This window comes from Apiospora phragmitis (genome assembly GCF_038363925.1).
Source record: "Apiospora phragmitis strain CBS 135458 chromosome Unknown utg000002l:1.0-5516284.0:1.0-5523493.0, whole genome shotgun sequence".
NCBI classification, from domain to species: Eukaryota; Fungi; Ascomycota; class Sordariomycetes; order Amphisphaeriales; family Apiosporaceae; genus Apiospora; species Apiospora phragmitis.
Window position 1 is genome coordinate 2,263,537 of NW_027117400.1, and position 26,152 is coordinate 2,289,688.

General features: G+C 52.4%; 5 protein-coding genes across 5 annotated transcripts; 4 read left to right on the forward strand and 1 right to left on the reverse strand.

The window, feature by feature from the left end:
* Positions 1 to 535: 535 nt before the first annotated feature.
* Positions 536 to 1,756, forward strand: PG994_001536 (NAD dependent epimerase/dehydratase; the record flags this gene model as incomplete). Its single annotated transcript, XM_066852945.1, has 4 exons — positions 536 to 557; positions 634 to 654; positions 721 to 912; positions 978 to 1,756. The coding sequence occupies 4 exons, from the start codon at positions 536 to 538 to the stop codon at positions 1,754 to 1,756; spliced, it is 1,014 nt and encodes a 337-aa protein (XP_066721086.1).
* A 338-nt stretch (positions 1,757 to 2,094) lies between these two features.
* On the reverse strand, positions 2,095 to 4,076 carry PG994_001537 (uncharacterized protein; the record flags this gene model as incomplete). Its single annotated transcript, XM_066852946.1, has 4 exons — positions 2,095 to 2,816; positions 2,876 to 3,648; positions 3,787 to 3,931; positions 3,971 to 4,076. 4 exons carry the CDS (start codon positions 4,074 to 4,076, stop codon positions 2,095 to 2,097), a joined length of 1,746 nt encoding a protein of 581 aa, XP_066721087.1.
* Positions 4,077 to 7,387: 3,311 nt separating this feature from the next.
* Positions 7,388 to 11,037, forward strand: PG994_001538 (ubiquitin elongating factor core; the record flags this gene model as incomplete). The annotated part of the gene is given in 10 exon segments (XM_066852947.1): positions 7,388 to 7,435; positions 7,507 to 8,204; positions 8,264 to 8,477; positions 8,522 to 8,753; positions 8,824 to 9,275; positions 9,326 to 9,447; positions 9,458 to 9,625; positions 9,677 to 9,918; positions 9,967 to 10,096; positions 10,149 to 11,037. 10 exon segments carry the CDS (start codon positions 7,388 to 7,390, stop codon positions 11,035 to 11,037), a joined length of 3,195 nt encoding a protein of 1,064 aa, XP_066721088.1.
* A 2,484-nt stretch (positions 11,038 to 13,521) lies between these two features.
* PG994_001539 (uncharacterized protein) lies at positions 13,522 to 15,103 on the forward strand (the record flags this gene model as incomplete). The annotated part of the gene is made up of 4 exons (XM_066852948.1): positions 13,522 to 14,136; positions 14,202 to 14,224; positions 14,281 to 14,555; positions 14,613 to 15,103. The coding sequence occupies 4 exons, from the start codon at positions 13,522 to 13,524 to the stop codon at positions 15,101 to 15,103; spliced, it is 1,404 nt and encodes a 467-aa protein (XP_066721089.1).
* Positions 15,104 to 18,154: 3,051 nt separating this feature from the next.
* On the forward strand, positions 18,155 to 24,323 carry PG994_001540 (uncharacterized protein; the record flags this gene model as incomplete). The annotated part of the gene is made up of 4 exons (XM_066852949.1): positions 18,155 to 21,853; positions 21,925 to 22,339; positions 22,365 to 23,645; positions 23,710 to 24,323. 4 exons carry the CDS (start codon positions 18,155 to 18,157, stop codon positions 24,321 to 24,323), a joined length of 6,009 nt encoding a protein of 2,002 aa, XP_066721090.1.
* Positions 24,324 to 26,152: the final 1,829 nt, after the last annotated feature.

The following is a 26,152-nucleotide window of genomic DNA, read 5'->3' on the forward strand; positions in this document are numbered from 1 at the left end:
TTATCACAATTCAGCGGCTGCTTCGGGTCTCGAATGCCCGAGTGCGAGTGAGCAATGCGGAGCAATTATCTATCCGGCTGTAGTAAGAAGCAGATAAATTACTATAGAGTCAGTTAGATGCGAAATGGTTTCGGCGCAGAGCCTAGAAGAGAGTATTCGGCGATATGATTATTCACACGTCGTTGTAAGTAGAAGGCGATAAGCATGTTGGACGGCAATGTTTCACATGTCGTTTGTTTCATACCGCCGCTGTCGCCGGCTGACTATTCATCCTATCGCCGATAGGCATGGTGGGGCAATCGACGACCTTCAGTGACGTGATGCCTCCAACCCCGCGATTCAAGTGGCGTAAACGCCGAGGAGATAACTGCAGACGGGCTGTCAGTGTAGTTGTAAATCAAAATACATCAAGAGCAATTGCAGACATTCAGACCTTCAAAAGACGAAACCCAGAATCTGCTATATACAATTAATCTATCTGTTGAATACAAAAAAAACCAGTCCTAACTTCAAACTTCAAATAACCACCATCACAATGACCAAGGTACTACTTACAGGTACGGACAACACATTGCCCCCTCAACTAAGTAATGTCGATATAAAGCACGCAACGCTGACAATATCCACGTATAGGAGGATCTGGCTTCATCGCCGGTATGTCCCCCTTTCGAGGCCCGTAGCTCAGCGAATGAGCAAGGCCTAAGCTAACCATCTTTCTAGCCCACGTTTTGGAGCTTCTACTCCAGAGAGGCCATGATGTTGTCACGACGGTGCGATCTGAGGACAAGGCGTCCAAGATACGCTCTGCTCACCCAGAGGCGAAACTCTCTTTTGTAATCATACCGGATATCGCACAACCAAATGCCTTCGATGAGGCCGTGAAGACACCAGGTCTCGAGGCCGTCATCCACAGTGAGCAAGACCCGTACTCCCGCTCGTGACTTGCCGGATCCTGTGAGAGATTAACCATGAAACAGCCGCCTCGCCTTTCCACTACAATTGGACCGATCCCAAGACGGAGCTGCTCGATCCTGCCATCGTGGGCACAACGTCTGTCCTCAAGGCGATCAAGCAGTACGCCCCTGGCGTCGAGCGTGTGGTAATTACCAGCTCCTTCGCCTCCATCCTGTCCGATGCGAGCCTCCAGGACCCCAAGAAGGTGTTCAGCGAGGCCGACTGGAACCCCAACACCTACGAGGACGGCCTCAAGGACAACAAGGCCACGTCGTACCGCGTGTCCAAGACGCTGGCCGAGCGCGCCGGCTGGGACTTCGTGAAGAACGAGAAGCCCAACTTCGACCTGGCCACCATCTGCCCGCCGCTCGTCTTCGGCCCCGTCGTCCACCACCTCAACTCGCTGCAGGCCATCAACACGTCCAACGCGCGCTTCGTCGACATGATCCAGGGCAAGATGCGCGACGAGATCGCCCCCAGCGGCGTCCACTTCTGGGTCGACGTGCGCGACGTCGCCCTCGCCCACGTGCAGGCCATGGAGAAGCCCGAGGCCAGCGACAAGCGCTTCTTCGTCCTCTGCGGCAAGTTCAGCAACCGCGAGCTCGTCGCCGCCGTCCGCAAGAACTTCCCCGAGCTCAAGGACAAGCTGCCGGCCGAGGACGCCAAGGGCGGCGACTACCCCGAGGCCGGCTTCCCCGGCTACGACAACTCTCAGGCGACGAATGTACTGGGCATCAAATGGATCCCTCTCGAGAAGAGCGTCACGGATACGGTTAAGAGTCTCCTGGCTGTTGGTGCTTAGGAACAGAAGCCAATGATATGTAGATAGGCTGGTTTGAGTCACTATATCTCAGTTGTAAGAGAGAAGTCCAGTTAAAAGAGGAAGAAAATCGCTATATCAAATCAATACTGTCTGCGAAAACTGCTTTTCGATGCACTCTAAACCACCCGCCACCTGACGTAACAATACCTAATACTATTACATTGATCTCGTGTGCCTTGCCTAAAGAGTCGCGCGTTGCCGCCCTGCCCTTCCTCACATAATCGTTTGACAGATAGCCAGCTATCACAAGCAATCCAATGTAGCTTTTTGTCGCCAAATCCACGATCCGTCTATGATAGCAAATCCTCAACTCTCTTTTAGTAACTTCCGCCCAGCTTCTCTAGATCTAGCCTCTTCATGGTTACGCCAGAAAGTCCGTTAACTTGGCTATCTCTCCCATCTTTCTTGCTGTCCTTGTGGCCTATGCTACTGTTCTTGTTCGTGAACCTTCTCTTCCTATCTCCCGGTCCGCTCCAGCTGCCCCAGCTCTCATGAGTGTCGTGCTGAACCGACTCCCTCGACATATGGTGATCGCGCAATTGGCTAGGCAGCACCACGCCGGCGACTTCCTCGTGCTTCTGCGATGGGACAGAGTAAGATGTTGGTGGTGGCGGTGGCGGTGGCAGCGTAGACCCTGCGGGCGTACCGGACAGCAGAGGTGACCGCGTCGGTGAACTAGGGGACCGTGGGGAGGAAAGGGCCGATACGGAAAGAATAGGGGAGAGTGGTGACGACATGGCGGCTACTGGTGGCGGTGGTGTTACCAGTGGAAGCGGAGCGTGAGGATGTAGACGATGCGGCGGTGTCGGCGCCTGCGACGTCACGGAACCAACAGAAGACGGAGAAGAGGCAGCAGGGGGCCGGGGTAGAGCCCAGGTCGGCGGCGGACCGGCCGGACTCACGAGGTCGGGGATTTCGAGCGCTGGCCCGCAGTTTGGTCGAGGTGGCCGCGACGGGTATAATGACGATGCTGACGATGCCGCTGCTTCTGAGAAGGCGGGGGCGACGCCCACAGGGTTGGACCTTTGGCGCCCCGCGGCTAAGGGCGAAGAGGAGCGGTGCGGATGGTGCTGCTCCCGTGAGAGCTCGTGCTCCGACGTAGCGTGGCCGTCTCGGGAATAGGAGACGTGCTAATGCTCGGGGCTCCAAAGCGGATGCTGGACTTCGTGATGGTGGGGGTGGCGCGCCGCTCGTGTCGCGGTACGAGTCTGCCCGCCGTTGGGACGCAGGTGGGTGTGCGAGGAAACGGTACTGCTGCGTGAGGGGAGGCAGTCACACTCCCTTCCGATGCTGTCGTTGATTCTGCGGGAGGCGTATGCGGTGGCGTCGTTGTTGTTCTCGGGGGAGGAGCAGGAAGGTATCTGCGATCGCTTAGCCGGAGCGGAGGAGGAGTTGAGGGCGTGGTCTTGGACGACGATGAAGCAGGCGGCGTCATCAGGGGCGAATGGAAGGCCTGCGGAGGCTCGGAGTCGGTTCGGCTATGCTGGGCTGGCGTTGGAGGTGTCCTATAGTACCCTCGGTTGTTTCTCCGTCGACGTCGCATGAAGAACAGAGCGATGGCTAGAGAAATGGTAGCGAGGGCCGCGCAGACGCCGATGGCAGCCTTAGCCCCGGAACTGAGCCTGTTCGTCTTTGGTGGTATAGCAGTGGATGACGTTTCAGTCGTTGTCGACGTATCTGCTGTAGTCGTTGGTGTGGCCGCCCCGGGCTGGGGAGTAGACGGGGTGGTAGTTGAAACTGATAGGACTGATGCTGATGCACTGCTCGTTGTCGACGTCGAGGGGTCGACATTTAGTGGGATTAAGAACGGTGTCGAGTTCCCGCAGGTAGTCTGAGGTGGCCCTGGATCGTATATATTGTCGTACCCAATGCTATATATAAGGATCAGACACAGGCTCTCAGGCAGGATAGCAGCAATCTTACTCTCGGCATTGATTAATTATTAGATCAACAGTTGCTAGTAGATATTAGATTGGGGTCATCTTGATGGCGATGGGGACACTACTCACGACTTTGTCCAAGTGATTGGGGATGGCTCAATATACACGCCGCAGTTGGCCGAGTCGCAACAGTAGAGGCCCCAGAACCATTCTCGCGGTTGATCTTTCGTCAGACTTGAACATGCCTCTTCAAAGCTAGCCCCTTCGCGAAGCCCTAGACTTTGTAAAAAGCTCGCCTGACATTGGCGCATACATTGTGAAGGATCTGGTGAATAGGCGCTCCGGGTGTCCCTGGCTCCGGCGATTGATCGTCTGCCCGGCCCAGGACGTCTGAGTAGATCATCGATGACTGTGTCCATTTCAGCGCCAGTGAGCTGAAAGTTTTGTTTCATTCGGGGGTTATATATTTATCTGAGACGTGGAGAGACATGGATAGAAGGTCATATTAGGGGACAGAAGCTCAAGAACGAAAGCATGCTGGTCTATATGGCGGTGAGGGTGCGAAACGAGTGTCATAAAGAAACGAATTCTCCGTATGGCTGCGGTGAGGGCGAGGCGAGACACTGCTGTCAGAAACCCAGCCGCGGCATCAATCTATCCATGGGTCTAGTCTCTGCACCTGGGCTCTGCCGTGGGGGCCGCCATGTATATATCCCGGCCGGACCATCCCCTGCTTTCAGCGTTGGGCTACCATGCCCAGGTTCGCGATGTCTCCCACGACAGCCCGCCTCCTATACCGAATGCGAGAGTATGGGAGGCGACCCTACAAGATCAGAATACGCAGGCATGATCTGGTGTGGTCTCCAGTAAGTACATGCACGGCTCACCGCGTGGGACGGTGGCTGCGCGTACCCGATCCCGACGAAAATTGCATTCCTCGTATGGCGTTGAGGACAGCGGTTACACAGCATCGCCAATAGAAGCTGGAAGAACCTGCAGCTACCCGTAGCGGCCTTCTTGGGAGGGTGAGCTGAGAGAATAGCAGCAATGGCCATGCCCCCGCTCCAGCAACCAGTAACCAGCAACCAGCAACCAGCAACCAGCAACCAGCAACCAGCAACCAACAGCCAGCAACGCTGCATACGATACCATGTGGTGCCCCGAGGGGCGGCATAGGCGGCTTGCGTATAGACGCTATCGAGTCGCGCGACCAACTGGAGAACCCCCCTCCTCTCCCCACACCGATCATGAGCATGGAACATCAAGACAGCAATACACCCCCTCCCCCCGCTCTTCAACAAGGCAAGCTGAGTCCCTCAACGAGGCAGTTACCGTGCTGCCGGACTCAGGGACACCCGTGGCGGCGTCCAACTATTCCCGGGTCTCATTGGCCACCCAGAGTAACTGTGCTATCCAGTCACCGGGTCGTTAGGAGCCATCGGGTGCTCCCGAGGAACACAACACGCTGATAACAATGATATTCCCACAAAGGCCCAGTGGTAGTAATTGGTTCTAGAGCTGAAGCTGGTGGCAGTTCGATCAGGGGCGGCAATACTGTTTCCGATCGCGTCACAGTCGCAACGGGGCCTTTTTGCCTGAGAGATTCCCACCAGAACTGGATGAGTTGAATATCTGCGACCACACCACAGTTGTCCAATGACTTCCTCTGTTAGGCGAGCCATCACAAGATGCGGTAGTACTTCTCAGGTCTCTCAGCTTCGTGTGAAACTGAGTGGTAGCATATGGTGTCAGAGAACCTCTCTGCATTCGGTCCTATGTTTGCTTCAACTCTATACAGAGAGTCCTCTCCAAATTGTGATCAGAGAGTTTGTCCCCACGTCTCGGGTGCCACTTGAGATACATGCTGTTTTCAAGCTGCATGAGTGCACAAATCGTATGTCTTTAGAACCATCACTCATGCTTCCTGCCAGCCCAGATAATGCTCATGGGTGTCGGCGACCCCCTTTCTCCTCATATTGCATGGTCCAACTGAATGCATACTAGATTGCGTGTCTTGACTTGATGAAAATGGTTGGCTCGGTGCGAGAAGCCGGCCTTTATAAACTGGTATCAGTCGCATATCGTTTGAGCCAACGCGGCTCCCGGCTTCCTTATATCTGATAGGGGTTTCTGTTTGGCAGATACGCCACCTAGATAGATACTTGGGTAATCTTTATTGATAACCAATGCTTTGGTTATACCTGGTCCGATCGATACTCCGGCAATATCCCACGTGGACTGCCGCCGATATCAGACTTGCCTAGAGAATGTAAATATTCAACTGGCATATCCTTACGGGCGCCATCTGCTTTAGATTCAAAAATATCAATATCGAATATGACCTTATCATTGGACATTGGATGAGCTCTTACCAGCAAAGAAGGATTCCGCGAATTGTGCAAGGGTGAGAAGGCCGAGGGTCCCCAGGCCAAAGAAATAACAGGCTCAGCTCTACATGCCTGAGCAAGCTTGCATTAAAGTGCCTTTGAGTGAGCCGGTTTGCTATCACTTGAAACTCGTTGGACAACGAATACGAGATAATTGTGCATGCACCTTGTCCCCCGCCCCGAATGGTTGACACACCGGGGGACCTTCTACCAATGGGCTGAAGTCCCGACAAGCGACGGGGTCATTGCAAGAATCGTATGCGGCTGGCAACCATAGTTCCGTTCCTTGCATTCCGAGAGGACTCCCCCGAGATCTCGGCAGATCCATTATTCACAGCCTCATGCAGTGAGAATTGGGGGAAGATCTGCACATATGCTGCTGCTGCCAGCCTTGCTCCTTTGTGTTAATGTATCCATAGTAGCCATGCAAAGCAGAGCACCGGACGGAAACAGGAGCGCTTCAGGCTGTATCTTATAGCCTTACCATGTAACGATTCACTTGCTATAGATCAATCGAATAGACAATGCCTTCTTTATATAACAGTATGTAAAATAAAGGCATAGCCGGTTACCTACCGGATGACTAATGATTGCCTTATTGGTTCCCTGAGGTTGGGTTCTCTGAGATTCCATTAATGACCACAGCCATGATGGTCCTGGTTGGTGCTAGTGAGTTACGCGGGCCGCTCTTAATTCTTTAAAGAGTCATTGATAGGTAGATCCGAGTATGCACAGTTGCTGTACAAATAGAAGCCTTTGAGAACGATATTTGACAAGGTAAAAGGGACTCTTATACTTTCTCCTGGCCTCTCCTGCTGTCAATCCACACATCGTTTGAAGTGGAACGTGATCAATTAAGTGCAAGTGGAGGGCCTAAGGACAGCTGAATATCTGGAGCAGCCTGAACCCCACCATACTTAACCTTGTACTACCACCTATTTCGCCCCATTTCTAGGTGGCTATCGATTGGGTACGCATCATACCTACATCTCATCATAGCACTGTATCAGTCCGTGGGCTGCGCAAGTAACCTTCAACTTCTATGCTTGTGCACTTGGTATACACATTTGATAGAATCTGCACTTCATTTGTCCAGTAGATCTATCCTACTTTAGTAGGTAGGCTCAGCGCGCATTTCGGGCTTCTGCCAACCCTCCGATCGCCAACTCTCCGCCCACCCAAGCCAGCCGCTTGCTGACTTGGAACTCCCAGTATCCCCAACGACTCATCCATACCGACCGTATCGTATTGGCAGCCATTCGAGAACGATCAGGACACTGCTTTTCCTGGCGCCTATTTATCTACTGCATCTGTGAAATCGTCCAGTGGGGGAATAGTTCGCCATGGATCCTAACGAGCAGCCGGAGCCGACACTGCCTCCAGCAGAGCAGGTAAGTTACTATCCTGCTGCAATTTCATTTCCAAGCCTGTGCGACTAACCGTTGCAATCTTACCACTCCAGATGCGCCAGAAGCGCCTTGCGATGCTCAACCGCACAGCCAACAACGCTTCACCAGACAACTCCTCGAGTCCTTCGACGCCCCAGCCTAAGCCGGCAGAGGCAGCAAAGGCGAGCCCAGCGAACTCCGAGAGCAGGAGACACCCGACCCCAACTCAGTCTAAACAACCTTATAGCAGCCCAAGCCTGCAGTCTGGAGTCAAGAACAAATCTGAAGTCACAGCTAAGGGACAGCGTGAAGAAGGTACCGTCAAGTCGAGCCCCCCCAAAAGACCGTCTTCTGATAAATGCTCCTCAGCTCCGCCGGCGAAGAAGATCCAAGCCCGGGAGGAACCGCTTGAGGAATGGTCGGACAGGACGCTTTGCGATATCTTCCGTGTCACCCTCGACGAGACGCGCTCGCGCGACAGTTATGGCAGCCCGTTGATGTTTCTTATGAATCTCCGAGAAGAGCTTCAACAGGATGGCCAACCTTTGAAACTCAATGCTCAGAACATCGACCAGGCTATCCTAGAAGCCGCCAGTACCGTCCCCTCTTCCAAACCAGTCTTGTCCTACCTTCTACCGGCCTTCAAGCGCATTATCAAGATAGCTTCATCAGCTCGACGGCCATCTCCCGAGAGACAAGCTGTTCTGGACGAGGCCAAAAGGCTTTGCGTGAGCAACTGCATATTTGCTATGACTATGCCTGAGCTTTTCGGGTATGTGGGCATTGCACGGCCGAAGAAGTTTCTGGCCGGCTGCTAATAAGTTGTTATAGGAGAGAGCCGAACCCCAGTCATGACAGCTTGGCTCCTTTTCTGCTTCGTAACGCCGAAGCTGAGGACGGGATCTGCTTGGACTTCTTCAACGAGGCCGTTGCGCGTATGAAGGAGGATGAAACTGTCGCTCCGATCTTTACCAATGCCATGGTGGAGCTGAGCCAGAGGCTTGCCAAAAAGTCTATGAATGATGACTATAAGACCTACGTCAATGTAAGTACACTCCTCATCTGAAGCAACTCAAGCTGACAAGATAGGTCTTGGTCACATATGCTCGATACCCAGCTCTCCTGGAGGCACTGGCTGAGCACCCTCGGTTCCTTGTCGAAAAGACTCCTGGAATGACAAAGGAACAGCAAGCTGTCGCAACCGAGACCCGAACAATCCTTGGCCCGTTCTTCCGTATCTCGCCTTTGCAGGCAGAGGTCACAAGGACTTACTTCGCTAATCCACGCCAGCTTGATGCCCCGCAGATAAGAAGTTTGCAAAGTACATTGCAGATGACGCTTAAGGGCTCATCAATCTGAACTAATCAGCATAACGAACCATTTTGTGCGAGCGGGCGAAAAGGCTCGCAGTCGTACACTTGACTGGTTTGCTTTTGTCCTGAACACGAACCACAAGCGGCGGGCAATGCGTGTGGACCCTAGAGAGGTTGCCTCGGATGGTTTCATGGTCAACACCACCGCTGTCTTGGATCAGCTATGCCAGCCCTTCTTGGATGCAACGTTCTCCAAAGTCTCCAAAATCGACATCGATTACTTGCGTCGAAACCCACGAGTGGATGTCAGGGATGAGACCAAGTTGAACGCGGATCAAGCAACTTCAGATGCGTTTTACGACCAGAAAGCCGAGGGGACGTCAAATTTTGTCTCCGAAGTCTTCTTCCTGAATCTCGCCTCTCACCATTATGGTATCGAAAACATCAACGCCAAGTTGAAAGACATGGATCGTGACATCAAATACTTCCAGAAGATGGAAAAGCAGATCAGCCAAGAGATGACCAAAATGGTGAGTGCTCCACTTGATCTCTGACTTCAGGAGATACCTAACAGTTATAGACCGGCTTCCACAAGACACAAGCTCAGTTGCAGTATGACAAAGTCATATCTGTCCTTGAGAAGACAATGTCATTGAGGCATTCCATCGAAGGCGTACTCACAGACCAGAGCACGCAAGCCCTGTCTTTGCAGTTCATGCGATGCGTATCGGTCTGGCTCCTTTCGGATTGCAAGCCGATCGAATTATGTCCCGGGTCAGAAGCTTGAGCTTCCGCTCCCACCGGAGATACCCGATCAGTTCAGCTGCTTGCCAGAGTACGCTCTTCAGGTAGTAGTCGAGAACTTCAAATTTGTGCTCCGGTAAGTGGAGTTATGCCTCGCATTGTGGCCACCAGCTAATCACCCGTCTAGGTTTATGCCGGAGATCATGGTGTCGGCTGTCGGCGACGAGACTGTAGCACTCTGCATTGCGTTCTTGCGTTCTTCCGGGTACATAAAGAACCCCTATCTTAAATCCTCTCTCGTCACTGTTCTCTATGCCGGGACATTCTCTATAGGGAAGCGATATCCCCAAGGCATTTTAGGAGGTCTCTTGATTGGAAGCGAGTTTGCCAACGAGCACTTGCTCCATGCTCTAATGAAATTCTATATTGGTAAGTACATACTTGTGTCCTGTAACGAGCTGCGCTGATAGAAAATAGAATGCGAGCACAGCGGCGTCAGCGTCGGGTTCTATGATCGGTTTAACGTCCGCTACGAGATATTCCAGGTCATGAAGAGTGTCTGGACTACTAATTCGGGCTATAAAGAGCGACTGAGGACGGAAAGCCGGTATGTTCTAAGGATGCGACAATGTCTGGCAATCACATGCTGATAAGTTTAGGGTCAACCGCCAGTTCTTCATCCAGTTCGTCAATCTGCTACTCAACGATGCGACGTATTTGCTCGACGAAGCACTGTCGAAACTGGCAACAATCCATGAGTACCAGAAAGAATTGCAAGATCCATCCATGTCTGCCGAAGACAGGGAAAAGAAGCAGGGTGACTTGGAACAGGCAGAAGGACAATGCCAGAGCTGGATGCAGCTCGTCAACGAGACCATGGAGATGATGAAGTTGTTCACCGAGACGTTGACAGATGCCTTCACCATGCCTGAAATCGTCAGCCGGTTGGCAAGCATGCTAAACTACAATCTGGACACAATTGTTGGGTCCAAGCGAGGTAACCTGAAGGTGGAAGATGCCAAGAAGTACAACTTCGATGCGAAGACGCTTCTGTCGGCGTTTGTGGACATCTACCTTAACTTGGCACAAAAGCCAGCATTCATCGACGCCATAGCGGCTGATGGAAGATCCTACAAGCCCCAGAATTTCCACGAGGCTTCAAGGATCCTTCAAACCCGGTCATTGAAGTCGCCCGAGGAGCTTGGCCGCTGGGATGTCCTGAAGGAGAAGGTGGAGGAAGCAAAGGATATCGCAGACAAGGCCGAACTCGACCTGGGAGAAATCCCCGAGGAATTTGAGGACCAGCTGATGGGTATCCTGATGACAGACCCCGTCATACTGCCATCCAAGAACGTGGTGGACAGAACTACCATTGTTCAGCAGCTTCTCTCCAACCCTTTGGACCCTTTCACCAGGCAACGCATGACGATTGACGACGTAGTGCCTGACGATGCGCTGCGGGCCCGCGTGGACGAGTGGAAAGCTGAGCGAGTTGCTGCCGCTCGCAAGAGTCGGGATGGAGATCAGATGGATACTACTGAAGGTTGAGCAATACCCTAGATTTTGACAGGAGTATTGGTCTACTATTCGATCATGCCTGTTCTGTCATATACACACAAGGGAGCGGAGCAATGGAACCGCAGGGTTCAGCCCTATGTGAGTCTGGTCTATGTACGGAGACGACTTACGAACACAATTATGTTGAATGGGCATCATCATGCCTTACTATGCCGAGTCGTTTGCTGTACTCTAGTCTGCGATGTCACTTCACTCCCCACTTCTCAATAGAGTAAATCTATAGCAGTCGGACCCGGATAAGGTAGTCGATGATGCATGAAAGTGTGCTGGTTGGGCGCTGATGACGAAGCCTGCGTGTTCTTCTTCTCCAATCCCCGTTGCGCCGGGCCATCGATTCGTGAAACAAGAAGCTACTTCAAAAATTCCACTCGTGTTCATGAAACGTTGATCGACCTGATTTGATAGTTGAGTCTTGCGCTGCGGTTGTTGTTGATGCCTGAGGTGGGACTTGTCATGAGATTGAGCCAATATACACGCTGCGAATAGTGGGTTGCGATATGTCCATTGGGCCATGGCATTTGGAAAGTTAGGCCTACAAGGGCTCCTACTATCAAACATGATTTAAGACAGGTCTTTCCCTTCCAAAATCGCATCAACAAGACCACGCCTCCCTATTTTCGCTCTGAGCCTAAACTCTGCTGGCTTGTTCGTGCTGTCCACTCACCGCCTCCTCAAAGAAGCGGTAAGGGTTCAAGGAAGCCAAACACAATACTTTTAATCATACACACACACACATATATATATACTATCACTAGTTGCCACCGCTCGATATGGCCTTTGCATTTCCTCTCAACGTCTTCTCTTCTCTCCCACAGGCTTGTGGCGTACCCCTGCTATTGTCTCTTGGCTTTCTTGACCAGCGCTTCCAGTTCCAGCTGTTTGGCTTGCAAACGCCTCGACGTTGCCTCCTCCGAGGGTACACTGGCTGAAGCAAATCTCTCTGTGACAGTCGACTCACTGGCAAGGTAAGTCTCCAGAGCTACAGACGAACCGCCGCTGCTATTGGATTGCCTTTTGTTGTTGAATTTTAGTGACTGCTTCATGATCTATGTACGAATCATTTGCGACTTACACACCGCCCGATCCAATGGACATCCTCATTGATTCTTGAGACATCTGGCCACCTTCTTTGTGCTCCGTGTTTTTATTGAAGTTGGAGGGAAAATTGATGAGTTGGGTTAGATCAGACTTGGCACAACTGGGAGCCAAGCAGAGATCAGGAGCAGGGGTATTCTGAGTTCGAGAATAGGGGTAAGTGTAATCGTTCTTGAGATTTGAGATGATCCGTGTCCAGTTTGGTGAAACAATCACGGATCGTTGATGGACGGCCATCGCCTTTTATCCCCAATGTGTGAAGCTATTCGCGCCGGGGCGCACAGAGAAACGGCTGGGTACGACTCCATTTCCCACTCAATCGGCGCATCATCGCCACGCCCAATCCAAGACGGCCAAAGGAGACGGAGGGGACAGCACGCTCGGGTTGGCCATCTTTGTGTGCAGATGGCCCTCCCATCTGCGCAGCCGCTTCCTCTCTCGCCGTCTCTATTCACTTTTGCGCTCGCGGGCGCTGGCGTTTCCCATCGCGGAGGCGCAGGAAGCAGCTTGTGCCGGGAACAAACCTGACTGGATGACGATATCGGTAGCTCTCATGCAGCCCGTACCCCCTCGATCATGGCGCTCTGCGCAATCAGCTTCGAGCCTTTCGCTGCACGCTTGATTGGCGGTTCCTGTGGTGCGCATATCTCCACCACCGTCGTTTTGCGCAACTGCGCAAAAGCCTGGCGCTGAGCATAAAATGCCGTGATTACGGGCCCCCGAGGCAGGCCGCTCCTCTAGATTTCTTCCCAAGCTTCTCCCATCATCCCATTTTCTCACCAGACGCCCCAAATCTCATCGTGAGAAAGAGAGAGATGTCCCTTTAAGAAGCCTTCATCGTCTCTGACCCCTATCCAGAGTCGTCCGCGTCTCGGCAATATTCTCTGGCCCCCCTTTTCGAAGCAACACTGGTTTTTTGCAATGTGCTTCTGCCAGACATAGGACGTTTCGCTCCTCCAAGATAACTTATCAATCAAAATCAATGTCAACGAACGATGCTTGAATACCTTGTGCAACCTGATCTCGTACATGAACTATTACTGCAGAAACGATCCCGCCACTACCGAAGCCCTGACTGGCACTCACTGCCCACCCCTTTGGAACTCACCAAGTGGAACGCAACGACTAAGAAGCTTGCGGCCCAGTGGACAAGTCGTGCGGGTTCTTTACGTCGACTTAAGAAAATAATGGTCAGGGGCCGGACCAGTGCAACATCCAATCAGGTTAAGCAGTCACCACATCTAACCTGCCGCGGTTCGAGCAGCGCGCAAGTTGAGCAAGCAAACAAGTATGTATGATCCATTCTCCGTGGACAGATATTTGAATGGGAAGGCGGCGCCCTGCTGATTTTCTACTATCATGCGTAGACAACACGACGTGGGAACTGAAGTATGTGCAGCAGAGTTCAAGGCTTCAGACGCAGCATTGAACTCGCTAGGGTCTGAATCTGGGCAACGGCAACAGCATACTCCGCAGAATCTCGGACCAATCGACTCTATGGAGAAGGGAAGGACTTCCGGCGCTGCTCACAAATCCAGCAAGGGCAAGTCAAACAGCAAGGGCGAACGCGCATCACTGTCGCCCGAGCAGTATCTCGTCATCAAGAGACAAGAAGCGGTCGAGAAGGTGATGGCTGCTTTTACCAAGAAGCTGGCGGACGAACTTGCTATTATCACCCATGCGCACGAGTCCTCGGGAGGTGCGTCTGGTGGGAGTTCGTATAGTGGTAGCGGGGGTGGCCCCGACTCGGGTGGTGGGAATGCCGGCCGTTCCTCGGGTCGAGGAAAGCGTCAGTTTGACGACGGGGACCGAAATGAGTCCTCCAGTACAGACGGGAACGGCGGCAACGGCCAGGACAAGGGAGGAAACAAGCGTGCCAAAACCGAGGAGAACCCCGGGCCGTCGTTTGTTTGTCCGTTTTTCAGGCATAATCCGAAGCGATTCTGCCATCATCGCACCTGTGTGGGACCAGGGGTAAGTCGCTTCATTCATCACCCTCCCTTTTCTCGGAAGCATGAGCTCACTGCCATACCCTATAGTGGAAAACAATCCATCGCTTGAAGTAAGTTTTGCGAAAAATTGTTCTTGGTTTCAAGTGCATGCTGATACATGGCGCAGGGAACACCTTTATCGTGTCCATAAGCTGCCCCCTAATGCTTGTCCCCGCTGTGGCGATCCTTTCGGCGACGCCAAAGCCCTGAACGCCCATCTGCGCTCTGACGACCCTTGCCGCAAGAAGGACATCGCAGCCGCTCAAGGCATTGACGAGCAGCAGGAGAAGAAGCTCAGGGAGCGCAAGAGGGTCGGTTCTGCTGTGACGGACGAGCAGAGATGGAGAGACATCTACATGATCTTGTTCCCCGAAGCCAACAAGAACAATTTGCCTAGTTCCTGTGAGTATAAATGAGCGCCGCATACAAAAAGGGTCTCGTTACTGATGCCTCGAGTAGATTACGATGTGACAGATGCCGAAGAATACGCAAAGACGACCGAGCACTTCATGAAGTACAAGAAGCGTATTGAGAAAGAGCTTCCCGCTTTGATCCGCAAGAAGGTCGAACAGAAGTTTGCCCACGTCGGCCAAGAGCTGTTCGCAAACTTTGACGACTTCGTCCGCGATGGCATCCATGACATCTTCAGCTGCCCCACGCCGAAGTCGGCGCCGGGTTCGCCTCGGAGCTGCCGCCAGTCCCCGGCGCCCGAGATGCCGCTGCCAAAGAACGCGGCCGAAGACCTTGGCTTCGAATTCTCGAGCGAGGCGCTGGATCTCTCGGCTTACTTCAACGACCCGGATGCGCCGTCCCTGCTGATTGGCGGGCTGGACACGAATCTGGACTTTGGCAGCAATCTCGCGGGCTGCCCGTTTTTCGACGCCGAGTCAGACTCTGGTTACGCGTCGACTGCCACGATCAGCCAGTATTTTGATAGTAGTAGGCGTTAGGTTCAAGATTTGTTTCGAAGCCGCCAATTTGGGTACCGTCTTTTGTGGTACTCTGTACTTCCCTTATCATCCCTGCAGCGTGTCGAAAGCCACCAGACCCCCCGTTCTTTGGGTGTTGACGGCCGGGCATATCTCCGAAGTCGCATTTACGCGCTCGTGTCACTCGTTTAGAAAATGGATCATGTATTTGTTTATTGTCAGTCGATTCAGAAGGAAGTATACGATTCATGTGTTTTTACTTATAAACAGACTGCACAAAGTCAGAAAGCAGAAACCGGATGCCTGTGCAGGATCCCTTGTCTTGTCGTGCCTAAATGAGTTTGCCTATTGACACGCTTTCGTTCGATGATGCCATGGCGGGACGGTAAGTAAGAACTGACAGGCAGGGATGCCTGCATTTGACGAAAGGTCATGTTTTTGACGTGTTGCCGAATTGTTTCTGGGGACGGGCTGATGTGGCGCTTCTATCCCTCTCTTTCATAGTTAAGGGACCTTTCGTGAAACCTCCAAAGCTGGTAGACATGGGTTGTTGCAGACGAATTAATGACTCCTCTTCCTCCATGGGGCCACGTGCCGATGGAGGATAGAGGGGAGGCTGCTGTGCTTGAAGAAGGGGGAGGGGGCGGACGGCATTTGTGATACAGAGATCGGGTGGAAATCTCTTGCCGGTCGGTACTGCAGTAGCCGAACCAAACTTCTGGAATCTGCTAAGGCTCAAAAGTACCGGATCATCTCAGGTAATCTGAGACAAAGCCATCGTTGCGGGCTGGGAGCCACGAATGCTAAATTCGTCAATCGTATCTGAAGTCTCAGATTGGTTTGCCAGCTTTCAAGACACTCCCGCCTGCTGGCGGGCTTACCAACCGCATGAGCCCAGCTTGGGGGAACACGTTCGCCGTGCCGCGTGGTGTCGTAATCGAAATTTCTTGACAAAGCAATATAAGTACTCATCGATGCAGGAATTTTCTAAAAAAAAATAAAAATGAAACTTTGTCCCGATATGTTCGGCAAGAGTTCCATGTGATGGAGGAAGGCCAAAACCCTCATGAGAAGCCTCATCCTTTTCGACGTCAGAAATTAACGGGGTCGGCGCCCATCGGCGTTCCAGACTCGAAGGTTCGACGGACCCAAACTTCTGATCAGAGAATTAAAGAGACGTAGATCATACACACACAAGGTTCAAGTATACTTCTGAAGGTCCGAGCCACCGCGGGAATATTTAAAAAAAAAAAAAAAATCCAGCCATAAGTCAGTACCTGGAAACCCGTGAGCCCGTGGTTGGGAATGAATCCACAGCAATACTAGTAGACGACGACTGGACGACCTGGCAAGTTTAGTTCTGTAAACCATCGATAGAACAGGGACAGAGTGTATGGATTAGATGTATATGAACATAGTCTCTAGCAGATTCGCAAATGTCAAGTGATAGAGTTGAACCCTGTGTGATGACGGATATGCGCACAGAGTAGCTTCGGCGAAGGGAAGTTGTGATGACAGTTCAGATAGTAGAGACGACACCTCGAACGTCAGTGCGAACGATGGAAGATCCTGGCCGACTTGATTTATGTGCTGTATATTCTTGGTAGGAGGAGAAGCATCTGAAATTGTTTCATGAATAGGACGATGTGATGTGTGATGCATCGCAAGTCTACGTAGTCAGTGATCGAGGTGGGTGGGTATGTATGATGATATACTGCTCTGCAATAGACTGCTGCATGCACTATTAATCCCGACCATCGCGACCAGGGCCTCCTCGGCTTATCCCACGTTTTGTGATGAAGCAAGGGACAGGTACCTGCACTAATGGGCATCCATTGGATCCTAGCGGTCCCTGGCTCTGCAGATGAGTGGTCGACCCATCTTGAGATTGGGCGTCTCCCGATTGGGACCCAGTTCTGGCCCGTGTTTGATTGATTAAAAGAGCATCCCCTCCACACTCTCTCGACGCCATCTTCAGGGGGAGGGTACTGGGAGGGACGCATCTTAAACCGCTGTCGCTACCTACCAGACGATGAAGAAACAGGCACCTGGGCGCCGGCAGGATGAGGTTGGTTGGACAGGGAAGGTAAGCTGGCAAGGTAAGGCAAGACAAGACAAAATGACCGTGCTTCTCTTTTCTCTTGCCACATGCCTGGCGTCAACCTTCTCGATATGCACCGAATGTGAATCCTGAGAGGCTGACCGTTTAATTCTGAGTTGATCCCTGGAAACTACTTGTCCTGCCAAGTGACAAGACAACATGGAACATTTATGTGCATGCATCTGATCCTACAATTCTCAAGCTATTACTCACTTCCCACCCGGTTGGTTCAGATGTTGTTATTGGCCTTTGCCTAGTCCTTTTTTTCGACCCTTCCCTCGCCTACTCGCCCTCCCAAGATTGAGTCGCCTCGCTTATCAATATTTTTTTTCTCTCTGGAAATTGACCAGTATCTACACTCCTTGTAATCTCTCCTTAAAGCCGGCCTTGATGGTTTCCACGCTGCGAAATAATCTCTATCACGCACCAACAACAAACTGATACTTGCAAACCGACCCAGACCCGACGTTGGTTTCCCTTTGGTCCCCACTAGATTAGGTATACCTCCCACCTCCCTTTGAAGGTACCTACTAGTGCATGTGTCGAAAGATTTGGAGCCAACATTTGATTCAATTGTTTGCACGTCCGCCCAGTAGTACTTCGCTCCTTATCGTTGGCTTGATGCTGAAGTTTCATACATTGCACTGCGAAACATCCTTCACCTCAACCCGACCCGAACTGTCTGTCTGTCTGTCGCTCTGCTCTACCGAATCACCAGTACCAGGCCGACTCTATCGAGTGCGAAATTCAGCATCTCCATCCACTACTACGACTAATAGTTTGAGGGATCGACAGCCGAATTAGACAGGGCGAGAAAGACAGGAGGCGGACACACAGCAGCGACCTGCCACGACCTTCCTATAAACTCTTCCCGCGACAAAAAGCATATCGCCTGCTCTTTCACCACCTTATGCAATTGACCGTCTTCTCACAGTTACGGTGCGACCAACAGCTTCGGTCGCTCTAGACCAATGCCCTGGGAACCGCTAGCTCGTATCGCCTTCGCTGTCGCGACATACCCATTCAGCACCCAATCCGACAACGAGCTCCCCCTTGAGATTGGCGATGATCTCTACATTATCGAACAAACCCACGACGGCCAATGGCTTCGCGGCTATCTGCTAGCACCCCCGTCGTTACTGGCGGGGCTGACGACAGCCAAAGGCCAAACACTCGAAGCCCGCGTCTTCTCGGGCATCTTCCCACGCAGCTGTGTCGAGATTCGTGAGGTTTTGGGCGAGGGCGACGATACTTCGACGGACGACAATGCGAGTTACTTGGGTAGCGATGAGACACCGAATGTCGGCAGTGACTCAGGCAAGAGCGGTGTCGCTTCTATAGGAAAGAGGAAGGCCAAACCGGCACTGGAGAAATTCAACAAACCGAACGGGCTGCGGCTGTCGTCCGGCGCAAGTGTACGAACAGACGAGCCAAACGGGTTACCGGTAGCGCTATTCAAGCGAGAGCCAGGGGAACCGAAGCCACCTGCGCCAGTGCCCATGCTGAAAGTCGGCGACGAGACGCCAACTTCGGCTTCCGAGCCCTTGATCGACGAGATTGCCTCTTGTTTGCGCGAATGGCATTCGAAAAACCTCCATGAGCTGCTTCTTGCGCGCGAGTACTCCGCGCTGGAGAAGTTCTCTCGCTTAATACATGGCCTGGACTTCTCCCGTCGACAGTTCTTGCATAATGTGCTCACTGCGCATGAATACAGCGAGTTACGCGAGAAGACAGTCTGGGACCTTGTTAGGGGTAATAAGCTCTGCGGAGGCGAGGTTATCGTTCGGGATCCCGCCCAGGGTGGGCGTGTCCTGACGGGCGACGACTCCGTGGTCGAGATTACGAAATTGCAGTCCCTGATGAGCTTATTGGATGAGCCACCCAAACCTCACGTTGAGTTGACCGCCCTGCACCACCTGCTTGTAGATATTAAGACCTTCTCCGGTTCGTCCAGCGAAGCTACCACACTGGCGGTGTACTTGGTCAGCAAACCGCTGGGCGGGTTCCCAACAGCATTGTCGGAAAGCTACATTGTCGATGTCCCAGCTGGCGGAACCATGGGCCAGATGGCCAAGTCGTCGCAGATGCGCACCCTTTTCACTGATCTGACGTCAACCGATATTGGCGACGCCTCTTCGGCGGATACGGAGCTGTATTTGGTGGTCGAAGTCCGCGCGGCCCACCAGATTGCTGTGGGAAAGCCTCTGTCGCGAGCTGGTACAGCTCCGCATACCATGACCGGTTATTCCAGAGATAAACCACCTTCCACCAGTGCAACCAAGTCTTCTAGGAGGAGTCTGATGTGGGGTTCTACGAGGTCGGCTTTCTCTAGGGGTGGACCGCGACTCGATGCCCTTTCTGAGCAGCCGGAAGAGCGACCGGCGACTGCATCCGCGGAAAGTCAAGATGGAGGCCGTGCAACCAGCTCGTCCGGGTCAAGAGGTATCCGTTCTTCGTCGGATGTCTCGCAGGCGACCACCCATCTCACAGCCGACAGATTGGTAGGAATGGGAGTATTGAGGCTGAACCAGATAATGAAGCGTACTGAAGAGTCGGAACATCTGATCAGTGTATGGGCGCCATCCACAAACCTCACTCCTGAAAAGTTCGATCATGACGAGGACTGGGATGAGCTTATCATCCACCTCTTAGACAGCAAGTCTGGGCAATTCGAAAAATCGAGGAGGGCGGAGCGTCTCCAAATCCACCTGAGGCCATTTGATAATCCCGATGCCGATGCACTCGTCAAGGCGACGCCCACTCAGCTTTCCGGCGTTACTAAGACAAGCAAGTTGGGATTTGCTGGTGCGCCAACGAAGCCACGATCTGATATCTATGTGACTATCAACCAGGCTTTTCTTTCTCGGCAGAACTTGATATCGCGGTTCGGCGGCAGTGCAACTTCGATACCAAGCCACATGATCGGCGTCAATTTGATGATTACCATGGAAGTCCGCCGCAAATCAGGCGAACGGATAGAGAATTGTATTTCTCCGTCCTCGAATGGCGAAGCTGTCAGCACTTGGAAGTCATACGCTGTAGAACGTGGCGAAGCTTGGAACCAGACGCTGAAGCTTTCACTCCAACCACAGGACGTTTCGAATGCGCACCTCGTCATGACTGTCACAGACCTCCCGAACGTGCCATTTGCGGTAGCCTACTTACCCTTGTGGGAGCAACAAGCTTTCATCAAAGATGGCCCACACTCCCTTTTGTTGTACAAGCTCGACGAAAACACACAAACAGCACAGCCGGGGGTCTCGGGCAGGGGTGGCTACCTTTCTTTGCCCTGGAGCACCAGAGGTGAAGCCAGCGATGTTACTGGCCCCCTTGCGGCTTTACGACTGGAAACGTATCTCTGCAGCACCAAATTTTCCCAAGACAGAGTTGTTCTTGGACTCTTGAGGTGGAAGGAACAGCCCAAGGAGGACATACCTGGCCTCCTTAAGCAACTGATATTTGTTCCCGAGATAGAGGTTGTCAAACTACTCAGCGATGTTCTCGATGCTCTGTTTGGTACTCTGGTTGAGTACCAAGGTCAAGACGAGTTTGAGGACCTTGTCTTCTCTGCTCTCGTTCGGGTTCTGGGCATTGTTCACGATCGCCGTTTCAATCTGGGCCCTTTGGTGGATCAGTATGCGGAAACCAGGTTCAATTACCCCTTTGCAACCCCATGCTTGGTCAGATCTTTTACTCGACTACTCTCCAATCCCACGGACCCGGAAACTGCGAGGAAACTGCGTGCAACCCTGAAGGTGATCCGCCACATCCTCAAATTCATTACGCACGGTAGGGGTCAACAAAAGGCCAAGGAAGCGGGTATTGGCATTACAAGTACCAGCCCTGGCTTCACTAGGCATCTGCAGACCATCTTCAAAGCACTCGATTCCATGATGCGGAGCACCGCTCCGGTACTGGTCGGCAGCCAAACGCTTGCTGTTCAACATTTCCATTCTTGGTTGCCCGAACTGACAGGCTTACTTACTACTGAAGAGATCTTGCATATCGCCATTGACTTCATGGACTCGTGTTCAAATGTCAAGGGCAAATTGGTGCTTTATAAGCTCATTTTAATAATCAACTACTCGAAGCTCGATCTCTTCTCTCACCCAGAACAACGCGCGGCTCTTAGTGCAAACACTGTTCGGTGGATTGCACCCCACTGGGGACAGGCAGACGAGGTAAACGAGCAATGGAAAGAGCAAGTGCGACTCTGCTGTTCGGTTCTAGCAAGTCAAATCGACTACTTAGGGGCTGAGATTCCCGACTACATCCCGAAAATCCTGGACTCCTATCTCGCTATCCAGCAGACGGAAATCAAGCCCAAGTCTCGACTTTCACTGCTGTTCCCGTCCTCATACCCGTTCCCGAGCAAACCCATTGCAGAGAAGGTATCATTCGACGAGGCTTTGATCGAGCTTTCTGCGGTGTTATCGGCTATTTCGAACTCCGCCAGCGGAATGCAGTTGGAGCTAGCCGATGATGACCTCGGCTTGCTAATTGAGAAGTCTCTCCATGTTCATATGAGTATCCTCCAAGGCGAAGCCTTTCCGGCAACATGGCTGAGCATTCACATATTTCACCATAAATCAACGATGAAAATACTTCAGTATCTCTCCGGCATCCTGCTAGAGTCTTTCCTCCTCATCCAGACGAAGCAGAAGGCTTCAGTACTGAGTTGTGGAAAATGTTCTTCACCACCTTGTTAAAACTTGTTGGAAGCGGCTGTTTAGCCCTCGAGATCTTCCCAGAACAAAAACGCAGAGCGGTCTGGAAGATAGCCGGTGATGTGCGGGTCGACGGTGCCGATCTGCTCCGGCGAACTTGGGAGGCAATTGGCTGGGAGGCGACTGCGGACGAGCGGGCTAAATACGGCCTAGTCAGAATGGGCGGTTACCAAGTCCAATACGTCCCTGGCCTCGTTGGGCCTATCGTCGAGTTATGCCTAAGTGTACACGAAGGCTTACGGAAAATGGCAGTCGAAGTCTTGCATACGATGATCGTTAGCGAATGGACCCTGAGCGAGGATCTGTCCGCTATCCAGACAGAGTTGATCGATCATTTGGACATTTACTTCAAGGATAAGCAGATGACGGAGAGGTATTCTACAGAAACTCTTCATCGGCGAATTGCTGCAACGGTTCCAACCCTTGTCAGTAACCGAAAACGAACTTTACACAGCTCTGCTAGAGATGATCGGAACCGTGGAGGAGTTCTTGGACCTCCTTGTCGCGGTCCACAGCGGCGAGGCCACTGGCGCAGCTTCTCAGCTCATCAACCGCTTACGGCTCATGGAGTTCCTGCGTGATATGCAGAAAGAAGATATCTTCATCCGCTACGTACACCAGTTGGCCAATCTACAAGCGGATGCGAGAAATCATGCTGAAGCCGGCTTGGCTCTGCGCCTTCATGCGGACCTGTATGAATGGAACCCGGTCAAGACCCCGGCCCTACAGGATCCAGAGCTTCCAGCGCAGACACATTTCGAACGTAAGGAGCGTATCTACTTTGACATGATCAAGCACTTTGAGGACGGAGATGCGTGGAGTAGCGCACTGGCCGCCTACAAAGAGCTTCAAGACCAGTATGAAAACAACATCTACGACTTTGCCAAGCTAGCACGCACGGAAAGGGCGATTGCCAACATATACGAGAGCCTGGCGAAGAGTGACAGACTGGTACCCAAGTACTTCAAGGTCGTGTTCAAGGGCCTTGGATTCCCGCCCAGTATGCGGGCCAAGGAATACATTTACGAAGGCTGGGCCGCCGAAAGGACGTCGGCCTTTACGGACCGTATGCAGGAACAATTCCAGTCTGCGCAAATACTCACCACTGGCGATGTAGACAATGACGCCGAGGGTCAGTATTTGGTCGTTTCGGCGGTGAGCCCGTATCGAGACCTTAACCATCATGTCTTCCAGCGAGCTAGGGTCCCGCAAGCTATCCGGGATTATCTGCTTTCAGCTCACCCACAGACTTTCTCGGTCTCTTCTAAGCGAAGCACCTCAGGCCCTGTCACCGAGCACTACGCAGAGAAGGCAGTTTACACGACAGCAGAGCCTTTCCCTACGATATTGCGTCGTAGCGAGATCGTCGAGATACAAGAGATCCGGCTCAGTGCCAAGGAGACTGCTCTTGAGCGAATCGTGCGGAAGACACAAGAGATGACCGCCGTCGAGAAGAGGTTGGCCACCGAGGACGACAACGAACTGGCTCGACTGCTTGTCGATGCCATTGCCATTTCCACTAACCCCACCTCGGAGAACAGCGTTGTGCGATACCGGGAATTAATACCAAAACCAGAACTGGACGAGGACGAGGATGAGATAGAACTGGATGCCCAGGAAACCGCGATAAAAATGGCCTTGATGGATCATGCTATAATGATTAAAAGGTGCCTCGCAAGCTTCGCACGCAGCTCGAACCGGATCTTAACCAAGGGATATGAAGATCTCCACACGCGTATGTTGGACCCTACCGGATGGGACGAATTAAACCAGACTGAATACGGCTGACAGTTTCCCAGCTTTCGAGTTGACCTTTGCTCCTGAGATTGAGGTCCTTAGTCCGCCTCGACGGCCGGCGCGCGAGCCTATCTCCACGGCCACATCACCCATATGGCAACGGTCTTCTCCCACCACGGATTCTTCGCCTGGTACTGGTCAAACCTCTGCAGCCGCACTCGGTGCTACCAATGCAACGGTCGAAGAGGCCTCTGCTGTGCAACCGATCTCGGTGAAGCAGCGAGGGACTCGTCTCAGCTTCCTCGGTGGCAAGCGCAAGAACTCGAGAGAGATGAATAGCGACAGCGCGCTCTCAAGCGGGGACACCGAGTCTAATAGCCAGAGTAGTAGGGGAAAGGAGGCGAACAGGATGAGTTTCTTCCGCGGGCCGACAAGCGAGAGCATTCCTGGCAGCAACATAGCCAGCCAGCCGCAGGGCGAAGTGGCGACGGCGGACTGGGCGCAAAGTATGGGGCGTAAGAGCAGCGAGGTGGTGGACGTATACGATCGCAACGACGAAAAGCCGTTCAACGGGCCGAAGATAGGGAGTGTGCGGAAACGACTCAGCATGCTCCGGATAGGCGGGAAGTGGCCTCACAAACCCCACGGGCCGATGGGAGGAGTCGACGAAGAATAACCACAGCGGCCGACACGACAGTTAATATTGACGTCATCGGGCGGTATGCTGTTTCTGCATACCATGCGGTACACACATTTTAAGAAATGAAAAGAAATAGGGGGGCATCTAGGTGTTCTGGATACGAGGGAATGAGAGGGGGGAGGGAGGCATTAGGATTGCTCGCATCTGTTTTTCTATCTTGCGTGGCCGGGAGTGTTTTCTTCACACTGATTCCCAAACTGCATCGGAAAGTCATCTTCCTTTTGTTTTTGTTTTTGTTTTTGTTGTTATCTTCTCTTCTTCCCCGAGCTCTATTCCCATGTTCTGCGTCATGTGTGCGTATGTATGCTGTGTTGTATGCACGCGGCGACCGAACCGAGCCAGACGTTTTTTTAATTGTACAAAAACCGCATATGTCCCTTTTAGGGAGAGGAAGAGGAAGGCAGACTTGGGATTATACCACTTTTATATTTTTATATACCTCACATAGCCAAGTCTGGGATGGAAAGGGGCTGGCTGGCAGTTGCTTGGCTGCCCAGCCGGCAACCATGATAAAGGATGGCTAGATGCGAGGGGGGCGAAGGGGGGTTGCTTGAGTTTTGCCTTTGCAGCATATGTACAATGTATAAATCATCATCATGACTGCTGTCATGACCATATCATTCGGAGTTGTGGCTGAGGATTGTTCCCAGGGCGAGAGAAGGAGCAAGGCTAGTCACACGCGCACACACACGCAGTCAGTCTATTGCTATTGTTCGGTCATTTTCTTAATTGATCTCGAGCGAGGAGGAAGGTTGGGTTGTGTATTGCCCAAGCCGCAGTCACAGACTGACTGACAGGCTGTTCTGAGTTGGAGCGCCGATCACTGCGGGATGAGAAGCCGAAACGGGTGCTGATTGGTGCGACAATTGAATCCTGCGACTCCTCCCCGGCGCGCCGTGGTGTGTTTAATATAAATATACATATCTGATGACCCAAATAAGACATACTTGAACTGTGGTGATGTGATCAATGCGAACGCGAAATGGCCAGTCACTGGCCTGCCGCCTAGCTACCAAGTCGATCAGTCAATTAATTATGTTCTGTTCTCTCCATCTTGTGGTGTCGGTCTCTTTTCCAATTTGATCCATTCCTTCCTCTGAAGCTTGCATGTGCTTGTACTACTCTTGGCAGGCACCTTCCCATGTTCTTTTTACCCTACCTTCCACACTGCCAGCAAGCACCTTGATAGACCCCTGGCCTGGAGGCTGGCGGCCTGGAGATTGGCGCCTGGCCGTCCCGTTCCTTCCACCTTCCCCCTCTTGCCCTAGCCTAGCCTAGCACACATTGAGTCCAGTCACCCCGCCAAGCACCTAGGGAGGCCTGGGGAGGCCCCCCCTTCCGTAAGATTGAAGTCGTTCTCGGCATTGGACCCTTCTAATTAACTACTAGGTTAGCTGGCTTGTTCTTTCTTGTACAGTACTCCACGTTGGGCATGAGATCGCCGGTTTCAATGTTTCATTCTATAACCGATTCAGCCTGTAGGATTGCTGCGAATAAAGTGCGTATAAGTCGCCTGGTCTCCCAGTCTTGGCACGACAGCACGCAGCGCATGTGGTTGGGCCGGAGGAACACGCCTCTCTAGGATCTTGCCTAGCAAAGCTTGATGGACGGCTACCTGTCCTGTCGGTAGGCAACCTAGTAGCACGGCCAACTTGGTCAGCAATAGTAGGTCAGTAACCGAGAAGATACGTCAGCTAATGCCCGTTTCACGTAGAGACGGCAGAAAAACCAACTCCAATTCCCGCCCTTCGTCTTCGTCTTCAATTTTTCGGTCTTGTTTTCATTTGGCCCGAAATTCCTGCTCA